This window comes from Epinephelus lanceolatus, chromosome 18 (genome assembly GCF_041903045.1).
Source record: "Epinephelus lanceolatus isolate andai-2023 chromosome 18, ASM4190304v1, whole genome shotgun sequence".
In the NCBI taxonomy this organism is placed as follows: domain Eukaryota; kingdom Metazoa; phylum Chordata; class Actinopteri; order Perciformes; family Serranidae; genus Epinephelus; species Epinephelus lanceolatus.
Genome location: NC_135751.1, coordinates 43,530,658 through 43,542,965, shown reverse-complemented (window position 1 = coordinate 43,542,965; position 12,308 = coordinate 43,530,658). Strand labels below are relative to the sequence as shown.

Below are 12,308 nucleotides of genomic sequence, written 5' to 3'. Positions count from 1 at the left end.
AGCACTGTGAAGGTTGTCCAGTGAGGGGAGGGGGCAACCGACGATTTTCTGGGCCGTGTTAATGACCCTCTGGAGCGCTTTCCTCTGGGCTGCTGTGCAGCTGGTGAACCACACGCATACACAGTATGTTAGTATGCTCTCTATGGAACACAGGTAGAAGGACACCAGCAGTCTCTGTGTGATGTTATTCTTCTTGAGCACCCTCAGGAAGTGCAGTCTCTGCTGGGCCTTTTTCAGCACCTCCGAGCTGTTCACACTCCAGGTCAGACCGTCCAAGATGTGGACACCCAGGAAGTGGAAGTCCGACACCCTCTCCACACAGTCCCTGCTGATGATGAGTGATGGGATGTCAGTTTTTTTTCCTCCTGTAGTCGATCACCAGCTCCTTGGTCTTTGATGTGTTGAGGAGCAGGTTGTTCTCTCTGCACCACACTGCTAGATGTTCCACCTCGTCTCTATAGGCAGACTCATCCCCCCCAGAGATGGGCCCCACCACCGTAGTGTCATCCGCAAACTTCACTAGGATGTTGTTGTGGTGAGCAGGGGTGCAGTCATGCATGTAGAGAGTGTACAGCAAGAGGCTCAACACGCAGCCCTGTGGGGAGCCGGTGCTGAGACTGAGGGCTGTAGATGTGTGATGGCCCACTCTCACCCTCTGGTTGCGACCAGTAAGGAAGCTGTTGATCCACATGCAGGTGGGGTGTGGAATGCCCAGATCCTCCAGTTTGTTCACCAGTTTGTGAGGAAGGATGGTATTGAATGCAGAGCTATAGTCCACAAAGAGCATCTGTATGTAGCTCCCCTGCTGCTCCAGGTGGGACAGTGCAGCATGGAGGGCTGTAGCTACGGCGTCCTCTGTGGATCTATTAGCCCTGTATGCAAACTGGTGTGAGTCCAAACTTTTTGGCAGGAATGATGTGATGTGACCCCGGACCAGCTTTTCAAAGCATTTCATCACCACCGGGGTGAGAGCGACTGGCCGGTAGTCGTTGAGGCTGGAGATGAGAGGTTTCATGGGCAGGGGGACGATGGTGGAGGACTTCAGGCAGGGTGGGACAGTGGACTGGGCCAGGGACTGGTTGAAAATCCTCATGAAGACTCCAGCCAGCTGACCCACACAGTCCTTCAGTACACGTCCAGAGACGCCATCGGGTCCAGCAGCCTTCCTCGGGTCCACGGCCCGCAGTGTGCGCCTCACCTCATGCTCTGTGAGGGTGAAGCTGCTGTGGACCGTGGGGTGTGGTGTTGTTGCCTCGGGTGGTTCCACCTCAAAGCGGGCAAAGAAAATGTTCAGCTTCTCTGCCAGCGAGGCATCACCCTCAGCAGCTCCCAAGGTGGACCTGTAGTTGGTAAGATGTTGGACTCCCTGCCACACCTACCTGCTGTTGTTACTTTCCAGATGTTTCTCAATCCTCCTCCTATAGTCCGACTTGGCCCCTTTGATGCCTCTCTTCAGGTCAGCCCGGGCCGCACAGTAGAGGGCCTGGTCTCCAGACCTGAAGGCGGTGTTCCTCTCTTTCAGCAGCCGCTGGACCTCCCGGGTCATCCAGGGCTTCTGGTTGGGGTATACCCGGATTCGTTTGTCCACGGTAACAGTGTCTATGCAGTATTTAATGTAACACAGTACACTGTCCGTGAACACGTCCAGGTCTTGATGTACAAACACATTCCAGTTGATCCTGTCGAAGCAGTCCTGCAGCTGATGAGAGGCTCCGTCAGGCCAAGTCGTTACAGTTTTTGTGATGGTGGGTGCAGTTTTCCTGAGGGGGGCATATGCAGGAATTAACAGCAGAGACATATGGTCAGACTGGCCCAGGTGAGGTAGTGGTTTAGCCCTGTAGCCCAGCTTGATGTTGGAGTAGACCTTGTCCAGTGTGTTATTTCCTCTAGTAGCACACTCAGCATGTTGGTGGAATTTAGGGAGCACTGCTTTCATGTCTGCATGATTGAAGTCCCCTGCTATAATGTGTACAGCATCAGGATGTGTGCTCTGCTGGCTGCTAATGCTGCTATACAAATGACTGCAAGCCGCTTTAGCATTAGCATCCGGTGGGATGTAAACAACTGTTACCATGACGACAGTAAACTCTCTAGGGTGGTAAATAGGCCTGCATTTCACAGTCACATACTCCAAGTCCAGGGAGCAGTGGCTGTCTACAGTCACTGTATTAATACACCAGCTGTTATTCACGTACACACACAGCCCCCCTCCTCTGCTCTTACCGGAGCTCTCTGTCCTGTCATGTCGCTGTGCGGTGTAGCCTGTTAGCTCAGTCGCAGAGTCCGGGATAAGTGGATGAAGCCAGGTCTCCGTGATCAGCAGAATGCAGCTATCCTTCACGGTGTTATTGGCTGCTATCTGTAGCCTCAGCTTATCCATCTTATTGGCGAGGGATCTGGCGTTCGTGAGAAACAGGCTGGGAAGCGAAGGTTTGAGTGGCTGCCTCCGTAGCCTGGCTAGTGCGCCAGCCCTGCAACCCCGCTTTTGCCTCCTCTCTCTGTGCCGCCTTCACCTCCTCCCTGCGGAGATGGTAATACATGGGGAGCCGGGGCGCCGTGCTATGTCCGCCAGTATCTTGTGTAAGCGAAGAAACCTGGCTGTAATACTCCACTCGTAACAAACTCCTATCTTAAGGAGATCATGCCGGCTGTAGTTGTTGTTTGCCTGACAGAAAGTCCTCAGGACACAAAACAACACGTATACAAAAAGCCATACAAAGCACCAACCAAAAGAACACCGAGCTGATGCAACTGTGTGCGCCGCCATCTTGCTTGCCATCATCCAAAAACTGGATTTTCCAAGTTTGGTAAAAACAGCTGGTACCTGCAGCGTAATCCAACCACTGAACCGAGTTTGATAAGAGCCCACGTTAATGTAAGAGCTAATGTAAGAAGGTGAAAGACCAGTAAGAGATTTATAGATAAATAAAACCCAGTCTTTCCTGCCTTACACTGAGAGAGGGCCACCCAACCTTAGTATACAAGTCACAATGATGGGTGAACTATCTCTAGTCCAGGGGCTTCAGAGTGGCAGCAGAGGCGTGCATGTATAAAATATCTCCATAGTCTAAAACTGATTTAAAAAAAAGTTGCCTCAGCAATGCAGCAGAAAGGAAAGTCTATTTCTGTAAAAGAAACCAATTTTCATTCTCAAAGAAGACACCAGCTTGGAGACATGATACGTAAAGGTTCATTTTCATCAATCCAAATACCAAGGTACTTCTATTCTATCACCCTTTCAGTGCTTGTACCTTCGCTGGTAGAGATGACAAGGCTGTCAAGGTTAATATTTTTTTATCTGGTGAACAACATGAATTTTGTTTTGTCTGCATTGAGAACCAGTTTATGATTATTGAGTGCAACTTGGACATCAGAAAAACAGTGTTGGAGGGAGTTTAAGGCAGAGTGTGCGTCTTTCGCAATACAGTACAACATGGCGTCATCTGCATAAAACTGAATATTACACCCAGTGACAGCTGAGCTGCTATCATTGATATGAAGTGTAAACAGGACAGGCCCCAGGATTGAGCCTTGCGGGACACCCTCTGGTATTTGCACAAATTCAGATTTAATGTCACCAATACAAACACACTGCTGCCTGTCACTAAGATAACTCTGAAACCATTTAAAAGCCATATTATACAACAGTTAGTTCCAGTCCTGCAATCTGATTGGTCGAGAGACAGTAAAACTGTGACGATATTGGAGTACAACATCACGGTTATTTCACTGTGTATGTATCACTCTGCCTCACAGCTGATTGCAATCAACAATCAAATCAAAACTGGCAGTTAGTGTCAGTTAGGTCAGCAGTTGCGTTGTAGGCTAAGTAATTCATCCACTGTCAAACAGCCAAAAATATGGATTTATTTCCTAAAATAAGTTTTGAATTGAACTATGAATGGTCATCAGAGGAAGATGAGGGAGAGGAGAAGCTGGATCCATCTGAGCACACATCCAGGTTTGTCAGTGTTTCATCAGCGGAGCTCAATGACTTGGAGAAAAGCAACATACTGTCAGATCAGAAGGCAGAGTCGGCTGTGCCTGTGAAACCACAGTCCACCATGCAGTCACCACAGACTTATTTCACCGGCTGCACAATTAATGGAAACGTGCAGATAAATGTGTATAAAGAGTAAGTGCCTGGCGCACCATGTCTGCGTTACATAGCAACGGTGACAGCGGAGTCGAAAAACGCTGGATTTGATGATTAAGCAATATCACACGAGAGGGAGTGATGTTATACTCGTATATATCGTCATGGCTGTGATTCGGTCGTAGGCACGAGGATAGATAGATAGGCCGCAGCCTTTTCCTATCTAAGGCTGTAGTGATGTCATCTAAAACAAAAGTGGCAGCAGTAATAGTGCTGTGTCTTTCCCTAAATCCTGATTGATGCATGCTGAGAATGCAGTATGTTGAGATAGATGATTTTAGCTGATTATTAACAAGAGATTCCAATAATCTAAAAACACTGATGTTTAATTTGTTCTCCGTCATGTCCTGCAGAGGACAGAAGAGCTCTGAGTCCAGACAACATACCAGAGCGACATCATCATCATCATCATCATCAGCATCATCATTAGTGCTGATGGCTTGTTCCCTTCTGGGGTTAAAGAACGTTGTCTCATCAGGAAAATGAACTGTCTTAATAAGTGAAGTTTTCACACTGAGCTCTGAGACCCATCATCAACATGAATATTCAGTGTAAATCAAACGATGCTGGAGACACTTCCTGCTGATGGACGCTAGACTGAGTAGGAGACTGCTGCAGCACTGTCACTCAAACTGTTGGCTGTAAACCGGTCGGTTATTTACAGAAAACACTTGCTGACTCCATCACATCTGGACGGATCTACATATGTCGGCTCATTGATCCACAGCAGCATGATGATTATTTATGAAGGTGACCATCAGGTTCAGACAGGGTCACGAAATGATCACCTGACAGATCGATCAGGGTGGAGCTGAATACTGGGATGAAACCAGTATCTGATACAGATCATGTTGTTTATACAAGTACGAGTAAAACCAGGGTCGGTGTCCGTCCAGCTGTTGTGATCAAAAATGATCTGAGGGTCCATTCTCAGATAGTTTTTTAATCAGAGGCAGAGCGGGGGGTCATGACTTGGTCAAAGTAGGAGAACAATCAGCAGGGTCGACTGATGGCAGACGTTAGCTCTCTAACCACAGGGAGGGTTTGTCATCAGTTCAGGATCATAGGCTGTGAGGCAGATGGACTTCAGGTCCAATGGGGCAGCATGTCTCCCCCAGGACTGACTTGATTAGACAGGAGTACCCCTAAACACCTTGAACTCCCATGACTGTCCAGCATTAGTTGGGTTGGGAACTGAAACTTGGGTCCAAATTAGACCTGATGACAAAGTGTCATGTTCCTATAGAAGAACACTAAACTTTGGTTCCTGGCTCTTTCTAAACAAAGCAGTGTGAAGTGCTTCATTTTGTTTTCAGTTTGGTTTTAGACACTGTAGGACGATCACTAAGAGTTGTGAACACATGAGTGTGGGTGAGGGGAGTACGACACGGACCGTAGGTTTTATTTCCTGCTCTGATCTCCAGCACCTGTTCAGTGTCAGCGCTGCCGCCGTCTTGTTTCTTCACGCTCTCCATGTTGCTCAGCGACACACTCCCTGCAGCACACTGAGCTGTACTCTGTTATTATTCTCTGAGGACACCAGTCATCGTTCCCGACCTGGTCACATGTCGTTCTCCGAGTCACACTGAACGTTCTTCTGTTGTTCATCACCATGTTTCCTCTGTGTCACAGATTCAGTTCAGCGACGCCTCCGTGACTCATGTTTTTATTTCATCACATTCAAATGGCTGATTTTAGATTCTGAGGCCGACTGATCAAAATGATTCAGTCACATATATAGGAGACATGTTTCTGTAGTGAAACATCTACTGTCTGTCTGTCTGTCTGTCTGCAGGTGTATATTGTGACCTGTCTGTGGACGGTATAGGAACCTGTTGGCCTCGCAGTGCAGCCGGAGAGCTGATCTCCAGACCCTGTCCTGAACAGTTCAACGGCATCCACTACAATACCACCAGTAAGTACCTGTCTGTCTGTCTGTCTGTCTGTCTGTTTATTAAATGCTGTTGGTGCATCTCGATTCTGGACTCAGCCAAACATTCATCCCGTGGATGCGGAACCAGTCAAACCTGTTTCCCTCCACAGACTCATGGTGTGTTCAGGTGCCCCTGGAAAAATAAAATCAGCTGTATTTACAGGAAGTTTCTGTCCAGTGATGAACAGACTGTAAATACCAGGATGTCAAATCACATGACAATGATGACCTGAGCATCTCTTTAACCACAGAGAAGACGCCACACACACACACACACACTCTGAGATGCCCGCCACCAATCAGGAGCTGCCAGTTAAGTGTTAGCCAATCACAGCTCAGCGCTGTGTGGTGACACTGACGTCCAAGAGCTCAGTGAGAAGAAGAAACGACAGCTGACGAGCTGGAGACTGTTTACTTCCTGCCAACTGGAGACACCACAACTCCCAGTACCACTGTGTGTGTGTGTGTGTGTGTTATTTTGTGTGGGAGGTAATAAATATCCTGTTTAATTAGATGTTTAGTTGTTGATCTGACTTAATAGCGTGAGTCATTTGCGTGTGTGTGTGTGTGTGTGTGTTGAACCAGCTGGAGCTCATGTCTCACTCCTTCATCATCATCATCATCATCATCTCTTCACACAGATAAATACCCTCGCTGTCTCTCCTTTGATGTCATCAGTGGTCTAGCCTCTGATTGGTCGGCAGTCAGTAACTGATCAAGTGTATTGATCTGTTCTGATAATCAGCTGGAGGAGCCGTCTTCAGATCACTCAGTAATTCAATTCAATTCAATTCAATTCAATTCAGAACACTTTATTTGTCCCTGAGGGCCAATTTAAAGGCACACAGAGTAGCACAACAACACATTCAGACAACTGACAAGACAACATAGACAATAAAAAGGATGTTACATGATATGCTTTAAAGTGCTGGAAGTGCTAAAGTCCATGAAAAATACTGTAAGTCAATATAAAGTGCATGGTGGAGGTGGAGGGGGCAATGGTGCGGATACTGAATCAGTGGGGTTGGGAGTTCAGGAGCTGGACAGCCCTGGGAACAAAGCTTGTCTTTCTCCTTTGAGTCCTGCAGCCTGGGCAGCGAAGTCTGCGTCCTGAGAGGAGCCACTCAACCACCGGGATCAGGACATCAGAGGGGTCCTGAAGGATCCTGCGCGCTGATTTCACAGTCTGCTGTTCACACAGGGTGGTGAGACCTCGGACAGGATGTCTGATGATTTTGGAGCAGACTTTAACTGTGTTCAGTAAGCAGTTCCTGTTCTGCAGGGTGATGGAGTGAAACCATGAGATGAAGGAGAAAGTTATCACACTCTCAATGAAGGAGTAATAAAAAGTGGTGAGAATGTCTCTGCTGACCCCAAATGATTTCAGTTTCCTGAGTAGGTGCTGTCTTTGCTGGCATTTCTTGAGGATCTCCTCAATGTTGGAGGAAAACCTCAAAGTGCTGTCAAATATTGTGCCCAGGTACTTATACTCCTCCACAGTCTCCACTGTCTTCCCTTGTATGATGGTGGTGGCTGCCTCAGCCAACTGTCTCTGCTTGTGGGAGAAGGTTTTTGAGAAAGATGGCTGCAGCAGGAGGCTCAGGTGTACTCCTGACACTTTTAGCTTACCGCCTTCTTTTAAAGTTTTTAGATACAGGGCCCAAGTGCTTTTCTAGTGAATGGAGTAAAATCCCCCTCAAACATTTTGGATATGGCAGTTTCACGCTGCTGTCCACTTTCCTGTATCCAAGCTGGCATATCTACTCGAAACGTCACGGAAAGGGAAATGTCAAGACCGCATCCAAATGTCAAAGTTTTGAGGCATTTATAATTGCCATCTGCCTTCTGATATTCACCAATGTCCCGGCCCGTCTCCTACGTGTGAAGCGAGTGGCGAGTTTGGCATCTTGCAACGCGGATATGTATCCGAAAACATCTACAGGAGCAGCGCTGTGACTCCTCAGGTAGGCACGGTGGATTGGGGTACTTACATTGAGTTTGCTGCCATTTCAACTAACGTGGATATTTCTGCTGGTTTCACGATTGTGGGGGACGCGGCAATACTGATGGTGGCCGGTACCGGGAGAAGAGAAAGGAGTGGGCGGGCTGCCAGAGTCCGCTTACCGGTGTAGAGGCTGAGTGCTCGGGAAGAGGTCACAAACTGTGAACTGGAATATCTGGGTCTAAACATTGTACTCTCGCCAGAGATGTCTTTTACTCTAATTGTGATCTATCGTCCCCCCTCATCAAATGTTAGCCTCTATGAAAAGTTTAGAGATCTATTGCAACAGTGTGATTTTAATAGAGAGGTGATAGTGATTGGAGATGTGAATGTGAACTGGGAAGATAAGTCCTCAAGAAAGCAACTTAAACAAGTAACTGACAGCTTTAATCTAACACAAATAGTTAATGGACCAATCAGAATTAACAATTCCTCTTGCACCCACATTGATCTAATTTTTAGCAACATGTCAGACAGAATAATCAAATCGTATAACATGATAACTGGGCTGTCTGATCATAATTTGATCCTAATGGCTGGAAAAGTGAATGGAAAGAAATGTTGTATCCCTGTTCAGAGTACAGACTCCATGAAGATACCAAAGAATAAAAAGGAAGACTTAAAAAATGCTGTCCAGAGTATTAAGTGGGACGACCTGATGAAATCAGATAATTTGGACTATACTAGTCAACCGCAAAGGACAAATTACACACAATTATTAAAGATTTTTCAAAGAAGTTTAGAAATAAAAATAAAAGGGCCTCCCTTCCATGGATAAATGAAACTATATTTCAAATGATGAAAGATCGTGATCAGACCCTAAAAACATCATTGAAGTCCAAACTGACAACTGACAACTGGCACAAATTTTCATCATTAAGAAACAAAGTAACAAGAGAACTTAGGAAAGCCAAGGCAAACTACTTTATTTAAATAATAGTAAATAATAAGGGAAACTCCAAAATTATATGGCAGCAAATAAAGAAATTAACTAGACAAAATAATGCTAGAAAACAGATTGAACCAGAGTTGGGTATAACGTGTTACAAAGTAACGCGTTAGAGTACTTTGATTACTTTTTGCAGTAACAAATAACCTAACACGTTAGTTTGCTGTTTGAGTAATCAAATACTTAAGTACATTTTCAAACAAGACATCAGTTACTTCCGTTACTTTTAGAATGCTGGTCCTTCAGCTCCGAAACAGCAACGGCTGTCGTTTGGTTCTAATAAGGGAGATAACGTTAAACCTATCAGTCTGAAAGAAGCCACGGAGCTTGTGGCTCGCTACGTGGTCGGAGAAATACTGCCGTTCACTATGGTGGAGTCTAAATAGGTGGCGTAGGACTCGCTGACAGACATATTTCAGACTCAGGACTTGCATTATGCCTGGTACACACTACACGCTGGTACTCACCAATTATCCCTGGTCGTCTTTCACGGCGTGTGTGATGTCATCGGGTTATTCTTGTCCTGTTTTTACTACTTTCACTATTATTTGAGTCACTGTATGTGTTCATGTGCCAGCCGACATGTTGTTGTAGTCACCTAAAAGCGTCAGCAGATGGCAGGAGCTACATTTGAAGCGCCATATGTAAACTGTGAAGCTACTGTATCTTCCACAGGAAGTTCTGACAAATGTTTCAGAATAAAAGCCTATTTAGAAAATGGAGGGATTCTCTCAGCCGAGGTTATAAGGGGCTTTTAATTTGAAACAAGTGTTGAGTTTGAAATGACGGTGTGATATGTTAACTTTACAAAGACAACGGAGCGGATAAAAAGTAAATACATAAACACACACAGGGATTAATAAATAACGGACCGTCTATAATGTAGTTTGTTTTAAATGAAGCTGGGAGCCTCTGCAGTTGTGGTGAGTAAAAGCCCTGCCGCTATTTGTTAATGTTATTACTTTATGTCCGACCGTGAGGATGTACCATTGTTTGCTAGCTTGGTGCTAATGACAGTAACGTTAACTCAGCGGGTTGACAAAGTGCCTCTGCTGTTTCACACCATCATTTCCCCCTTTTACTCTGTGTGGTAACATCCCTAGAGGAAATATTAAAAACGCTGGGGTGTTGTTTTCATACAGTTGTCTACGGCAGCAGATCGTTCTGTGTTTCTACTGGTCAAAGTGACGGCTGTGATGGGAGAACTGGATCTCAGTGAAGGGCAAGTGGTCCATAACTTTAATTTTGGAGACAAAAAAATGTAGGCTTAGCGCCCTGTGGTCCATTGCCCAATAGGAAATGTAGAATACTCTAAAGTACTTTAAAAGTAGTTGAGTTACTTTTCTCAGGGAGTAACGTTGGAAGTACTTTTAAAGTAATTGAGTTACTTTACTCAGGGAGTAATGCAGTAAAGTAACTGGTTACTTTTTTTTAGAAAATAACGCAGCAACGTACTTTGATTACTTTTAAAGTAACCCTTACCCAACACTGGATTGAACTGAGGATTAATTATACTTTGACAAATGAGCCGACGAATGTAGCTGAAGCCCTAAATGGTTATTTTGTAGAATCTGTAGCTACTATTGCCAACAGTTTTCCCTTACACCAGCAGTACAGTGTCATGCACCAAATCCTGCTGCGCCCATCTTCAATTTAGAAAGAGTGTCTGAAAGTCAAGTAGTGAAGGTGGAAACCCGCAGCTGTTGTTCCCATTTTTAAGAATGCTGACCCTCACTCTGTATCAAATTATAGACCAATTAGCATACTTCCTGTCATGTCCAAGGTTATTGAAAAATTGGCGGCAGAACAACTAATTTCTCATCTTAACTCTAGTCAGCTCCTTCATCCCATGCAACATGGCTTTAGGGCCCACCACTCAACAGAAACAGCAACCGTCTATTTTATTGAAGGGGTTAAGTCTCTAATGGACAGAGGGGGTGTTGTTGGTGCTATATTTTTAGATCTTCGAAAAGCCTTTGACACCGTTAATCATAATATTCTTCAGTCTAAATTTGGTCAATTTAATTTCTCTCCGTTTGCTTCCAACTGGTTCAAATCATGTCTCACTTCCCGATCTCAGTGTGTTAGAATACAAAATACAAAATCCACTTTCAAAGATCTTGCTACAGGCGTCCCCCAAGGTTCAATCTTGGGTCCAGTCCTTTTTAGTTTGTATATAAATGATCTACCGTCTGTGTGCCAAGGCTGTGAGGTTGTTATGTACGCAGATGACACTGGTTTTTGTAAAAGTTAAAGACCACTCTGAGGCTGCAGCTCAGCTTACAGAGGTCATGGTCAACGTTTCAAACTGGTTGAAAAACTGTCATTTACAACTCAACTCCTCTAAAACTATTGCTATGTTTTTTGCCAAAACAAACAAATCATACACAGACCCTGACGTTTTTATTTCAGGACAGAGAATTCAAATTGTAAACGAATACAAATATCTTGGTATTATGTTGGACAGTAACCTCACCTTTAAACTTCATGTTAAAAAAATCAGCAAAATTCTCAAATTTACACTTGCAAATTTCAGGCATCTCAGAAATCATATGTCTACAGAAGCTGCAAAAATGTACATGTTCTCTCTCATAATATCTCATATTATTTACTGTTTTTATCAACCTGGGCCACTGTGAACTCCACTACTCTAAATCCAGTCATATCCTTATAAAAACAAGCTCTCAAAGTTCTGGATAAAAAATCACGATCCTTTCACCATTGCACAATACTCGATAAACATAGGCTTCTAAACTGGAACAGTCTTGTCATTTTCAAAAACTGCTGCTTATTGTACAAAATCCGTCACAGCCAAGCTCCACCTCCACTCTGTAGCCTTGTATGGATCAGCTGTGATCGATGACCTCGACATCCAGAGTCCAACCTGACACATGAGACACAGACCTGCCCCCAGTGCTCCCAGTGCTCTCAGTGCTCCTCATGGTTCTCTTCTGTACAGATGTGGAACGTTTTCAGTCTAATTTGTGTCTCTGTGTGTGTTTTCAGACCGAGTGTACAGAGAGTGTCAGTCTAACGGCAGCTGGGCTCCTCGAGGAAACTACAGTCAGTGCACCGAGATCATCATCCTGGTGAGACTCATCAGTACACTGATCAATACTCTGATTAATACACTGATCAATACTCTGATCAATACTCTGATTAATACACTGATCAATACTCTGATTAATACACTGATCAACATCAACTCATCTTCAAGTGGAGCAAAGTAATTTAAGATGTCTAATCTCTGAGGTCAGAATCCATCAGT

At 44.9% G+C, this 12,308-nt stretch overlaps 1 protein-coding gene across 2 annotated transcripts in view; it reads left to right on the top strand.

Annotated features, from left to right (window-relative positions):
• The window catches only part of crhr1 (corticotropin releasing hormone receptor 1), a 72,698-nt gene that overhangs the window by 17,304 nt on the left and 43,086 nt on the right, over window positions 1-12,308 (top strand). For both annotated transcript variants that reach the window (XM_033643818.2, XM_033643817.2), the window contains exons 4-5: window positions 5,952-6,071; window positions 12,047-12,129. In XM_033643818.2, coding sequence (XP_033499709.1) covers window positions 5,952-6,071; window positions 12,047-12,129 — 203 coding nt within the window. The remainder of the gene's footprint in view (window positions 1-5,951; window positions 6,072-12,046; window positions 12,130-12,308) is intronic.